The sequence below is a fragment of the Bos indicus x Bos taurus genome, unplaced genomic scaffold (assembly GCF_003369695.1).
Source record: "Bos indicus x Bos taurus breed Angus x Brahman F1 hybrid unplaced genomic scaffold, Bos_hybrid_MaternalHap_v2.0 tig00003518_arrow_arrow_obj, whole genome shotgun sequence".
In the NCBI taxonomy this organism is placed as follows: Eukaryota; Metazoa; Chordata; class Mammalia; order Artiodactyla; family Bovidae; genus Bos; species Bos indicus x Bos taurus.
Genome location: NW_020867692.1, coordinates 32,145 through 46,451, shown reverse-complemented (window position 1 = coordinate 46,451; position 14,307 = coordinate 32,145). Strand labels below are relative to the sequence as shown.

General features: G+C 42.2%; 1 protein-coding gene across 1 annotated transcript in view; it reads right to left on the bottom strand.

Annotated features, from left to right (window-relative positions):
• Positions 1–14,307, bottom strand: part of LOC113889099 (cationic amino acid transporter 3-like) — a 33,530-nt gene that overhangs the window by 3,531 nt on the left and 15,692 nt on the right. The window contains exons 2-7 of the mRNA XM_027535950.1: positions 10,554–10,952; positions 8,186–8,429; positions 7,935–8,047; positions 7,615–7,775; positions 7,246–7,456; positions 7,041–7,143 (exon numbers count right to left, since the gene is read on the bottom strand). Of these exons, the coding sequence (XP_027391751.1) occupies positions 7,041–7,143; positions 7,246–7,456; positions 7,615–7,775; positions 7,935–8,047; positions 8,186–8,429; positions 10,554–10,923 (1,202 nt within the window). The 5' untranslated portion in view covers positions 10,924–10,952. The remainder of the gene's footprint in view (positions 1–7,040; positions 7,144–7,245; positions 7,457–7,614; positions 7,776–7,934; positions 8,048–8,185; positions 8,430–10,553; positions 10,953–14,307) is intronic.

The window sequence follows — 14,307 nt, the reverse complement described above, 5'->3', positions numbered from 1 at the left end:
GGGAACCACTTTGGAAGTGACAGGTGCAACAGATTAAAATCCCTGTAGTTAACACCAACTACACTGGAAGAGGCCCATAGGTCTTGAGAAGTATAATGGAACAAAGAACTATCTGGAACTGAACTGACCCCACACTGCCCACAACAGCTCCAGAGAAACTCCTAGATATATTTTTACTATTACTATTATCATTTTTTTAATTAAAAATTCCCCCCTTTTTTAAAATTCCTCTATTACTCCTTTAATTTTTATTTTTATAACCAACTATTACATCGCAAAAAGAGATCCTATTTTTAAGCAAACTTCATATACATTTCTCATACATTTTGTGATTTTTTAAAAATAACATTGTATTCTTGAGAGTCTAACCTCTACTCTAGCCTTTTAATCTTTGCTTTATGGTATTTGTTATCAATTTTGTACATTTAAGAATCTAATCTTCAGTACCCATTTTTACTTAGGAGTGTAATTACTGGCTTGATTACTTTCTCCCCCTTTTGACTCTCCTTTTTCTCCCCTAGGTCATCTCTATCTCCTCTCTCCCGTTTCTCTCCTCAACCCAACTCTGTAAATCTCTGTGTGTGTTCCAGGCTGTTGAGAACACTTATTGAACAGAATACGGCCTAAATCTATCTCTCCTTTTGATTTCCCCCTTTCTCCTCCTGCTCACCTCTATTTCCTTCCTCCCTCTTCTCTTCTCTGTGTAACTCTGTGAACCTCTCTGAGAGTTCCAGACTGTGGAGAACACATAGGGAATTGTTTACTGGCTAGCTTGCTCTCTCCCCTTTTGATTCCCCCTCTTCTCCTCCTGGTCACCTCTATCTCCGTCCTCCCTTTTCTCTTCTCCATGTAACTCTGTGAACCTGTCTGGGTGTCCCTCACTGTGGAGAATGTTTTCACCATTAACCTAGAAGTTTTATCATCAGTGCTGTATGGATGGAGAAGTCTTGAGGCTACTGTAAGAATAAGACTGAAAACCAGAGGCAGGAGGCTTAAGCCCAAAACCTGAGAACACCAGAGAACTCCTGACTCCAGGGAACATTCATTGATAAGAGATCATCCAAAAGCCTCCATACCTACACTGAAACCAAGCACCACCCAAGAGCCAATAAGTTCCAGAGCGAGACATACCATGCATATTCTCCAGCAATGCAGGAATATAGCCCTGAGCATCAGTATACAGGCTGCCCAAAGTCACACCAAACCCATAGACATCTCAAAACTCACTACTGGACACTTCATTACACTCCAGACAGAAGAAATCCAGCTCCACCCACCAGAACACTGACACAAGCTTCCCTAACCAGGAAACCTTGAGAAGTTGCCTGTCCAACCCTACCCACAGAGAGGAACCTCCACAATAAAGAGGAACAACAAACTGCCAGAATACAGAAAGGCCACCACAAACACAGCAATCTAAATAAGATGAAAAGGCAGAGAAATACTCAGCAGGTAAAGGAACATGATAAAAGCCCACCAAACCAAACCACAGAGGAGGAAATAGGGAGTCTACCTGAAAAAGAATTCAGAAAAGTGATAGCATATGGAATTTAGAAAGATGGAAACAATAACCCTGTGTACGAGACAGCAAAAGAGACACCGATGTATAGATCAATCTTATGGACTCTGTGGGAGAGGGAGAGGGTGGGGAGTTTTGGGAAAATAGCATTGAAACATGTATAATAACATGTATGAAACGAGTCGCCAGTCCAGGTTCGATGCACGGTACTGGATGCTTGGGGCTGGTGCACTGGGACGACCCAGAGGGAGGGGAGGGGAGGGAGGAGGGTGGAGGGTTCAGGATGGGGAGCGCGGGTGTGCCTGTGGTGGATTCATTTCGATGTTTGGCAAAACTAATACAATATTGTAAAGTTAAAAAAAAAAAAAAAAGCCTGAGGTAAAAAAAAAAATAAAATAAATGAACCAAAATCTTGAAAACAAAGTGAAGTTACAGATAAATAGCCTGGAGACAAGGATTGAGAAGATCCAAGAAATGTTGAACAAGGACCTAGAAGAAATAAAAAAGAGTCAATCAATAATTAATAATGCAATAAATGAGATAAAAAAACACTTTGGAGGGAACCGACAGTAGTTTAACGGAGGCAGAAGATAGGATAAGTGAGGTAGAAGATAGAATGGTAGAAATAAAGGAAGCACAGAGGAAAAAAGAATTAAAAGAAACGAGGACAACCTCAGGGACCTCTGGGACAATGTGAAACTCCCCAACATTCGAATCATAGGAGTCCCAGAAGAAGGCAAAAAGAAAGGCCGTGAGAAAATACTTAAAAAGATAATAGTTGAAAACTTTCCTAAAATGGAGAAAGAAATAGTGACCCAAGTCCAAGAAACCCAGAGAGTCTCAAACAGGATAAACCCAAGGCGAAACACCCCAAGACACATATTAATCAAATTAGCAAAGATCAAACACAAGAAATAAATATTAAAAGCAACAAGGGAAAAACAACAAATAACACACAAGGGGACTCCCATAAGAATAACAGCTGATCTTTCAGTAGAAACTCTTCAGGCCAGAAGGGAATGGCAGGACATACTTAAACTGATGAAAGAGAAAAACCTAAAACCCAGATAACTGTACCCAGCAAAGATCTCATTCAAATATTAAAGAGAAATCAAAAGCTTTACAGACAAGCAAAAGCTGAGAAATTCAGCACCACCAAACCATCTCTTCAACAAATGCTAAACGATCTTCTCTAGATAGGAAACACAGAAACAGTTTATAAACTCGAACCCAAAACAACAAAGTAAATGGCAACGGGATCATACTTATCATAATTACCTTAAATGTAAATGGGTTGAATGTCCCAACCAAAATACAAAGACTGGCTGAACGGATACAAAAGGAAGACCCCTATATATGCTGTCTACAATGCTGCTGCTGCTGCTGCTGCTGCTGCTGTGTACAATAGACCCACCTAAAAACAAGGGACACATACAGACTGAAAGTGAAGGGCTGGAAAAAGATATTTCACACAAATGGAAACCAAAAAAAAAAAAAAAAAAAATTCAGGAGTAGCAATATTCATATCAGATAAAAAAGACTTTAAAACAAAGGCTGTGAAAAGAGACAAAGAAGAACACTATATAATGATCAAACGATCAATGCAAGAAGAAAATATAACAATTATAAATATATATGCATTCAACACAGGAGCACCGCAATATGTAAGGCAAATGCTAACAAGTATGAAAGGGGAAATTAACAGTAACACAGTAATAGTGGGAGACTTTAATACCCCCCTCACACCTATGGATAGATTAACTAAACAGAAAATTAACAAGGAAACACAAACTTTAAATAACACAATGGACTAGTTAGACCTAATTCATATCTGTAGGACATTTCACCCCAAAACAATGGATTTCACCCTTTTCTCAAGTTCACAAGGAACGTTCTTGAGGATAGATCACATCCTGGGCCATAAATCTAGCCTTGGTAAATTCAAAAAAATTGAAATTATTCTAAGCATCTTTTCTGACCACAATGAAGTAAGATTAGATATCAAATACAGAGGAAAAAAATTTTAAAATTCCAACATATGGAGGTTAAACAATATGCTTCTGAATAACCAACAAATCATAGAAAAAATAAAAAAGAAATCAAAATATACATAGAAATGACTGAAAATGAAATCACAACAACCCCAAACCTATGGGACACTGTAAAAGCAGTGGTAAGGGGAAGGTTCATAGCAATACAGGCTCACCTCAAGACACAAGAAAGAAGTCAAATAAATAACCTAACTCTACACCTAAAGCAACTAGAAAAGGAAGAAATGAAGAACTCCAGGGTTAGTTAAGCAAAGAAATCTTAAAAATTAGGGCAGAAATAAATGCAAAAGAAACAAAAGAGACCATAGCCAAAATCAACAAAGCTAAAAGCTGCTTCTTTGAGAAGGTAAATAACATTGACAAAACATTAGCCAGACTCAACAAGAAACAAAGGGGGAAGTATCCAATCAACAAAATTAGAAATGAAAATGGAGAATCACTGTAGACAATACAGAAATACAAAGGATCATAAGAGACTACTATCAGCAACTATATACCAATAAGATGGACAGCTTGGAAGAAATGGGCAAATTCTTAGAAAAGTATAACTTTCCAAAACTGAACCTGGAAGAAGTAGAAAATCTTAACAGACCCATCACAAGCATGGAAATTGAAAATATATTCAGAAATCTTCCAGCAAAAAAAAGCCCAGATGGCTTCACAGCTGAATTCTACCAAAAATTTAAAGAAGAGCTAACACCTATCCTACTCAAACTCTTCCAGAAAAGTGCAGAGGAAGGTAAACTTCCAAACTCATTCTATGAGGCCACCATCACTCTAATACCAAAACCAGACAAAGATGCCACAGAAAAAGAAAACTACAGGCCAATATCACTGATGAACATAGATGCAAAAATTCTTAACAAAATGCTAGCAAACAGAATCCAACAACATATTAAAAAGATCACACATCATGACCAAGTGGGACTTATCCCAGGGATGCATGGATTCTTTAATATCCACAAATCAATCAATGTAATAGACCACATTAACAAATTGAAAGATAAAAAACATATGATTCTCTCAATAGATGCAGAGAAAGCATTTGACAAAATTCAACATACATTTATGATACAAAGTCTCCAGAAAACAGGCATAGAAGGAACATACCTCAACATAATAAAAGCTGTATATGACAAACCCACAGCAAACATTATGCTCAATGGGGAAAAATTGAAAGCATTTTCCCTAAAGTCAGGAACAAGGCAAAGATGCCCATTCTCACCACTACTATTCAACATAGTTTTGGAAGTTTTGGCCATGGCAATCACAGCAGAAAAAGAAATAAAAGGAATCCAGATTGGAAAAGAATTAAAACTCTCACTGTTTGCAGATGACATGATCCTCTACATAGAAAACCCTAAAGACTCTATCAGAAAATTACTAGAGCTAATCAATGAATATAGTAAAGTTGCAGGATATAAAATTGACACACAGAAATCCCTTGGATTCCTATACACTAACAATGAGAAAACAGAAAGAGAAGTTAAGGAAACAATTCCATTCACCATTGCAATGAAAAGAATAAAATACTTAGGAATATATCTACCTAAAGAAACAAAAGACCTATATATAGAAAACTATAAAACACTGCTGAAAGAAATCAAAAAGGACACAAACAGATGGAGAAATATTCCTTGTTCATGGATTGCAAGAATCAATATAGTGAAAATGAGTATACTACCCAAAGCAATCTATAGATTCAATGCAATCCTAATCAAGCTAGCAATGGTATTTTTCAGAGACCTAGAACAAATGATTTCACAATTTGTATGGAAATACAAAAACCTCAAATAGCCAAAGCAACCCTCAAAAAGAAGAATGGAAATGGAGGAATCAACCTGCCTGATTTCAGACTATACTACAAAGCTACAGTTATCAAGACAGTATGGTACTGGCACAAAGACAGAAATATAGATCAATGGAACAAAATAGAAAGGCCAGAGATAAATCCATGCACATATGGACACCTTATCTTTGACAAAGAAGGTAAGAATATACAATAAAGAAAAGACGATCTCTTTAACAAGTGGTGCTGGGAAAACTGGTCAACCACCAGTAAAAGAATGAAACTGGAACACTTTCTAAGACCATACACAAAGTTAAACTCAAAATGGATTAAATATCTAAATGTAGGACCAGAAACTATAAAACTCCTAGAGGAAAACATAAGCAAAACACTCTCTGACATAAATCTCAGAAAGATCCTCTATGACCCAACTCCCAGAGTAATGGAAATAAAAGCTAAAATAAACAAATGGGACCGAATTAAACTGAAAAGCTTTGCACAACAAAAGAAACCATAAACAAGGTGAAAAGACAGCCTTCAGAATGGGAGAAAAGAATAGCAAACAAAGCAACTGATAAAGAATTAATCTCAAAAATGTACAAGCAGCTCCTGCAGCTCAATTCCAGAAAAATAAATGACCCAATCAAAAAATGGATCAAAAAACTAAACAGACATTTCTCCAAAGAAGACATACAGATGGCTAACAAACACATGAAAAGATGCTCAACATCACTCATTATCAGAGAAATGCAAACCAAAACCACAATGAGGTACCAACTCACGCTGGTCAGAATGGCTGCTATCCAAAAATCTACAAACAATTAATGCTGGAGAGGGTGTAGAGAAAAGGGAACCCTCGTACAATGTTGGTGGGAATGCAAACTAGTACAGCCACTATGGAGAACAGTGTGGAGGTTCCTTAAAACACTGGAAATAGAACTGCCATATGACCCAGAAATCCCACTGTTGGACATGCATACCGAGGAAACCAGAATTGAAAGAGACATGTGTACCCCAATGTTCATCACAGCACTGTTTACAATACCCAGGACATGGAAGCAACCTAGATGTCCATCAACAGACAAATGGATAAGAAAGCTGTGGTACATATACACAATGGAATATTACTCAGCCATTAAAAAGAATACGTTTGAATCGGTTCTAATAAGGAGGGTGAAGCTGGAGCCTATTATACAGAGTGAAGTAAGGCAGAAAGAAAAACAGCAATATAGTATACTAATACATATATATGGAATTTAGAAAGATGGTAACAATAACCCTATATGTGAGACAGCAAAAGAGACACGGATGTATAGTACAATCTTTTGGACTCTGTGGGAGAAGACGAGCGTGGGATGATCTGAGGGAATAGCATTGAAACATGTATATTATCATATGTGAAACAGATCACCAGTCTAGGTTCGATGCATGAGACAGGGTGCTCAGGGCTGGTAGACTGGGATGACCCAGAGGGATGGGATGGGAAGGGAAGTGGGAAGGGTGTTCAGGATAGGGAGTACGTGTAAACCCATGGCTTATTCATGTCAATGTATGGCAAAAACCACTCCAATATTGTAAAGTAATTAGCCTCCCCCCCCCAAAAAAACAACCTGAAGAGGATGAACTGCCATTGAGTCTTTAGGAACATAAGAGACCCAGTCAGGGTGCAGTGGAGTCTCACCTGAGGACAAGGACAAAAAACGCCACCAAGGAGTAAACCATCAGGTGTCCAACCGACATGAGCTCCGCCAGATTACTGAACTCAAAGAGCAACGCCATGATCCCTAGAATGAGGGCACGAACGAGGTGGGGGTCGGCAGTGAAAAACCACTGGACGTACCCAGATAAGGAACGGGATCAAAGGAGGAGTGGGTTCTGTTGCTCACCTGCGAGAATTCCAGAGGAAACGACAGCCATGACAGGGGTCTTCATGAGGGCATGGGTCCGGGCAAGTCCTCGGAAAAGGAGCCCGTCCTCTGCCATTTCCTGGATCACCTGAGGCACAGGGAACAAGGAGCTCTGCAGTCTGGAAGGGACGGTGGGAACACGGGTGGGGATGTTGAGAAGGAGGAGAGACCAGGGCTCTGGCTCCCTAGTCTACCTCGGTAAGGGGTCTTTCCCTCTCGTCCCTCAATGCCAAGGGCTGAAACACCTGAGCATCTGACAGTTCATGGAGAGAAGGCCTTGACACTGACATGTATAAAAGAAAACAGGATGCCAACTGCCACGACATATCTGGCAGGGCCCCACCCAACATGGAGGAAAGCCTGCGGAAAGGGGCTGTCAGGTTGAATTTGGTAGTAGGGCACCATGAGAGTGAGAGTCGCTGAGACACCAAAATACGCCAAAAACCAGGTGAAGACTGTGGTCGCGATGCTGATGGGGATGGAGCGATGAGGATTTGGGGCTTCTTCCCCTGCAGGGTGGGCAAATATCTCGGGTTAGGAAAACACTGATGGCACAGCACAAAATCCACTTTCCTCTTGAACTTTCAAAAGGTTTTCAAAATCTTCTATCAACCCCTATGCCCAAGGGCAGCCCAATCCCCTGATGGGACACACAATGACCCAGTTACATTTAGTGACAATGTCATCAAAACCCACAAACGAGTAGAAACATAGAGCTGCTCCATGGAGAATTCCATCATAGTCGAAGGGCACAAACCCTCCAGAACCCAGAGGGCCCAAGCTACAGTGAGAGAAGAAGCAAGAAAGACCATGAGGGGGGTGCGTTCAGTCATCTCTACGGGACTTCAGAGTTAATGCCACCAGCCCTGGGCTCCAGGACCTCGTTATCCAGATCCACCAGCCCAGATCTCTTTAGTCCCTGCCAGATTCCCAGCTCTGCACCAGCCCCAACAAGCATGACAAGGACCGAGAGCACCTTCCTGACTTATAGATGTCACCGGATTCAGACGTGTTCAATGTGTAGTCCTGTTCCATGAGCTTCCAGTTGTGCAGGTCTCCCTTAATGAAGCCAGAGAGGATGATGAAGCTGAGAACCAAAAGGTTGATGCCTGTGGATATTTTTCCAACCAGGACTGATTCACGAACTCCCAGAACCAGTACTCCTGTGGGAAAGATGGAATATGAGACATTCCAAGATAGCCAAATCAAATCCATAGACATAGAAAGCAGACTAGTAGTTGCCAGAGGTTAGGGGGCTGTGAGATTAAGATGGATAGTCTGTCTTTGCTCGCTGGGTACTGGGTTTCATTTTGCTATAATGAAGGATTTTGAAGCTAGATGAAGGTGATTGTTGTATGTCTTGAATGCCCTAAGTACCACTGAATTGCATACTTTAACATGGTTAGTTTCTTACTGTGGCCATTATCATATAATATGGGCTCAGTCACTCAGTCGTGTCAGACCCCTTGACCCATGGATTGTGGCCTGCCAGGTTCCTCTGTCCATGGAATTTTCCAGGCAAGATTACTGTAATGGGTTGCCATTTCCTACTCCAGCACATAATATACACATTTATCAAATCATCATGATGTTCACCTTCAGCTTACATAATATTGTATGTCAATTATATATCAATAAGGCTAAGGAAAAATAATAAAATGGCTAATCTTATGCTATGTTAATTTCCTCCCAATTGAAAAAAGTCTCAGTAGAGAGGAAGAAACTTGTCACTCTAAGTAAATGATTCTCAGCTGGGGGTGATTTGGGTCCCCAGGGGACATTTGGCAATGTCTGGAGACATCCCGATTGTCACAATTTGGGAAATATGAATCACAGGTGTTTAGTGAATGAAGTCCAAAGGTTCTACACACCTGACAGTGGTTGATTACGAAAATCCTGCAGTGCCTGCATCAGCCTCCAACACCAAAGGCTGTTTCAGCCTGGAAGGTCAGTAATGCCAAGGGTGGGAAACAACGCTCTACATCTTGACTTCCTGTCTTTCGTATCCCAGACCTTAATTTCTAGTTCCCACAGTTCCTCCACCTCACACCTTTCCCACCCTAGTTCCCCCACCGCCCCACATCCCAGTTTTCCCATCCTAACTTGGATCCCTTCTCATCTCTGAGCAACAGCACCAGGGACAGGGTGACAAAGTCTGGATACTTGGTCAGATAGTAGGGCATATATGGAGAGAAAGTTCCTTCTAAGGCCTGAAAGATGTAGTTCCTGATATGGCTGTCGAAAGCGATGCTCCAGGCCCTGGCCACGCTGCCCGTGACTGCAGCAGAATAAGAAGGAACATTCATTGACAAATATAAATTGGACCCCCGTATAAACCAAGACCCCTTCGTGGATCACAGCCTTGTCGTGGTGAAGGGCTAGCATAGCTCAATAAAACTATGAGCCATGCCATGCAGGACCACTCAAGACGGACGGGTCACAGTGAAGAGTTCTGACAAAACATGGGCCACTGGAGAAGGAAATGGCAACCCACTCCAGTATTCTTGCCAGGAGGACCCCATGGACAGCATGAAAAGGCAAAAAGTTATGATGCCCAAAGAGGAGGCCCCCAGGTCAGAAGGTGTCCAACATGGGAAAGGTTGAAGGTAAAAGGAGAAGGGAGTGGCAGAGGATGAGATGATTGGACAGCATCAATGACTCAGTGAACATGAGTTTGAGCAAATTCCAGGAGAGAGTGGAGGACAGAGGAGCCTGGTGTGCTGTAGCCCATGGGGTTGCAAAGACTTGGACACAGTTTAGTGATGGAACAACAACAAATACACAAAGTCATGTATGTTAGGAAACAAATACAAAATACCAAATCTCAGAGAGCTTCTTTTCATGGGGTGGGGGAAATAGACCCAGATAATTCTAAAATAGATAAACTATTTAATGTTAGTGGGAGATCAAAGTTATGCAAGAAAACAGGGAAGTGGGAGCAAGAGGTCTGGGTGATGAGGATTAAAATTTTAGTTCAAATGCTAATGGAAACTCTATGAAGGCAACCGCTAAGCAGAGACTTCAGTATGGTGAGGGGATAAGCCTGTGGGCCATGCCTCCCTCTCACCCACTCCCTACAGTGCCCTTTCCTCTGGGTTCTTGGTCCATCATTTAAGGAAAGTAGGGGAGAGCTGAGAAGAATGAAGTTGTGGACTTTTCCTGATGTTATTTCCCTCCTCCCCTCACAGAGTGGATGACACAGTTCTCATGCAGGACCGAAGACCCAAACGCCTGCTCCTGGTCTCCAGAACTTCAGCCCCACACCTACCCCACACCCATCCCCTCACCAACGACATAGGACAGTATGAAGTTACAGGCAATGACGAAAGCCCACAGTTCTCCCATGCTGATATAGCTGTAGAGATACGCAGAACCGGTCCACGGGACCCATGTCCCAAACTCGGCATAGCAGAGCCCAGACAACACAGAAGACACAGCAGCCACCAAGAAGGAGACGAGGATCGCTGGTCCAGCGATGAACATGGCCACTTCTCCCACCAGGATGTACATGCCAGCCCCCAGGGTGCTGGCCAAACCGAAGGCCACCAGCTTCAGGGTGTTCAGAGGAGCCGTGGGACTCTCAGAAATCTCAGTGGGCTCCAGCAGCCACCTGCAGACCAGCTTCTGACCAAAGTGGTGGAGATCCTGACACCACATCCTGGATGGAGTTGAGGAGCCGTGATCTGCTGAGGAAACAAGACACAAAGCCATCAGCAAGGTCCACCCGCCCTTGGCCCTGGGAGTCCAAGTCCATGGAGCAGTGGAGCGATGAGGGGCAGGTGGTAAAAGGACATTTGGGACAAGGTCTCCATCTCTGAGCTTTGGTTTCTTCAAACACAAAGAAATCTTCTCACATGTTTCAAAGTTACTGGAAAGGCTTTTTAAAAAGAAGTGAGGTGGAGAGGATCAGGTCTCCCCCAAAATTGCCACTTGAAATATGGATTGTTTGGTGTGTGTATATGCTCACTCCTCTATGACTCTTTGAGACCCCATGGACTGCAGCCCACCAGGCTCCCCTGTTGTGAGATTCTCCAGGCAAGAATGCTGGAGTGGGTTGCCATGATCTCTCCCAGGTGATCTTCCTGACCCAGGGATCAAACCTGAGTCTCCTGTGTCTCCTGCATTGGCAGGTGGACTCCTTACCACTGAGACCCCTGGGAAATCCTTGAATTGTCTTGAGCTGAAGGCAATTAAGACCTGCAGACTCAGGAAATGCTTTCTGTCTCTCCCTTAACTGCTCAAATATACATGTACAAGCACAAACATACATCCACTTATTGTTCCACAATATATAGACTTTTTTTAAAAATTGAAGGTTTATGGCAACTGTATGTTTTCAGATGATGGTTATCAATTTTTCTTTTTACAAATACAGTGTCCTAAAATTATAGAATCTGAAGGAATAAGGAAACCTGGAGCCTGGAAGGCTACAGTCAAAGGTATTGTAAAGAGTCAGACAAGACTGAGTGACTAAACAAGAACAACAGGATTGGCGAAGCTTGGGTTCCCCCGAGAGTTGGGAGAAGTTAGAAAGGGGTCATTTAGAATGTCAGGAGAGTTAACCTCAGTCCATTTACCTATTTTGTGGCAACAAAGATCTAATTATAAGATAGCATTATAATCTAGAAACCCAAGTTTTAGGCCACTTTCCAACCCCCAACTTAAATAAAGGCCAGACATGGTCAAAACAAACCCGAGTTTTCCTTTTTTGGCCCATCTGGCTTTTGAAGGGAATCCTCCCGGGTTGAGCTTCCCTGGGGGCTCAGGCAGTAAAGAATCTTCCTGCAGTGCAAGAGACACAGATTCGATCCCTGGGTGGGGAAGATGCCCTGGAGAAGGGAATGGAAACCCACTCTAGTATCCTTGCCTGGAGAATCCCATGGACAGAGGAGCCTGGTAGGCAACAGTCCACAGGGTTGCAAAGAGTTGCACATGACTTAGTGACTAAACAACAGCTACAACAAAGTGGGAGCAATTTGGTGGCTGTGGTGGTAGGTGCTGTGCCTTGATTCCAGGCGTGGTTCTCCCAAAGTTGATGAGGAAGCTCTGCTTGGGTGAGGGACAGGCTGGGAGTTGCGTTTAGGCAGAATGGGAGAAATGGGGAGAGGGGCAAGAAAAAGATAACTGGGGCTCCTTCATTGAGCAGACCTAGATTAACCCCAACAGGTTTGGAAAGAGAACAAAGCAGAGAGTGAGAACAAGTTCTCCTGTGAGACAGAGTCAGAAATCTCCAGCCAGCAGTTTGGGGAGACCTGCAGTTTACCTTGAAATCCTGGGTTTCACCCGCAAATGATCTCGGAGAGAGAGAGAGCCGTGAGTGCTGGCTAAGTTCTCTGCCCAAGAATTGGGCTCGAGTACGCAGTATGAAAACCAGGACCCCTAGTTGCCAGTACATCGGGGACTAGAAACTAGAAACAAGGTTCTCCTGGTTCTAGTATCGAGTTAAAAAAAAAAAAAAAAGGCATTTCTCCAGGAGGCAAAAACTAAAAATATAGTAAAAGTGTATTACTAGAGACATAGCACAGTCGTGAGGGAGCACACAGAGGAACAGTTTGTTTAGTTAAGACAGAAGCCAGGCAGAGCTCACACCCAAGAGAAAGGCTGTGGGAGTCCTCCCGAAGGAGGAGGAACCCCATAAAGAGACTGTTAAATCGTCTATGCAAGGCAGTTCTTCCCGTCTTTGTTTACCTTGGCCAATTACCTGGTTTCTTTTTCCACACCTGACCTGCCCTAGGACCCTCCCTGACAGGTGTGTGCAGCTATTTTTCTAGATGGATTCCAGCACACAGGCCTGTGAGGGCCTGGACATCACCTATTACGAGATGGCACCCCCTCCTTTTTACACCCCAAGGAGTCTTTCTGCACATGTGTTGTGCCCCAAAGATAGAAAATATGTGACCTCTTGATCTTTTACACACACAGGGTTTAGCCCCTTTCTGTCCCTGCCATGATTGTTATAGTAAAATGTCCACAGCAGGCAAAGTCCAGCTATTTACTCTGTTCCTGGCATTTCCATCTCCAAGTGCAAACAGAAGTCTAGTGTAAATACCTAGCCTGGACCTCACCTGCCTCGTTCCTCAGGAAATGTAAACAGAAGGCTAGTTGTAGATGGAGTTCTTTCTCCTGTTCATCTACCCTTCCTGTGTCTTCTTTGCAGGCTCTAGACAGAGAACCTAGGAGGACAGAGGACAAGATTATCTGCCCCAAGAACAATAAAGTTTAAATGCTTCTACAATATGATGAGGGCTTCCCTGGTGGCTCAGATGTAAAGAATCTGCCTGCAATGCACGAGTTCCCAGTTCCATCTCTGGGTCAGGAAGATCTCCTGGAGAAAAGAATGGCAACCCACTCCAGTATTCTCACCTGAGTAATCCCATGGACAGAGGAGCCTCACAGGATATAGTCCGTGGGGTCACAAAAGAGCCAGACACAACTGAGTGACTAACCAACAACAAATATATATATATATATATATATATATATATATATATATACACACATACATATATATTCATACATGCATACAATGGAATGAAACTCAGCCATGAAACATATAACAATGATACTTGCAGCAGTATGGACCTAGAGCTTATCATAATTACTGAAGTAAGTCAGAAAGAGAAAGACAAATATCATATGATATCACTTATATGTGGAATCTAAAATACAACCCAAATGAACCTATCTATGAGACAGAAAGAGACTCACAGATATAGAGACCAGACATATGATGGCCAAGGGAGAGGGAGAAGGAAGGATTGGGAGTTTGGGATTAGCACATGCAAACTATTCTATATATATAAACAACAAGATCCTACTGTATAGCACAGGGAACTATAATCAATATCTTGTGATAAATGTCATTGAAAAGAATATATCATTATATTTGTATATCTGAGTCACTTTGCTGTACAGAAGAAATTATCTTAACACTGCACATCAACTATACTGCAATAAAATGAAAAGAAAATAGTTCACATTGAAGCAGCCAAGAAGTGAGAGTCTAAATTAAAAAAAAAAAAGACATCTAAAATACACATT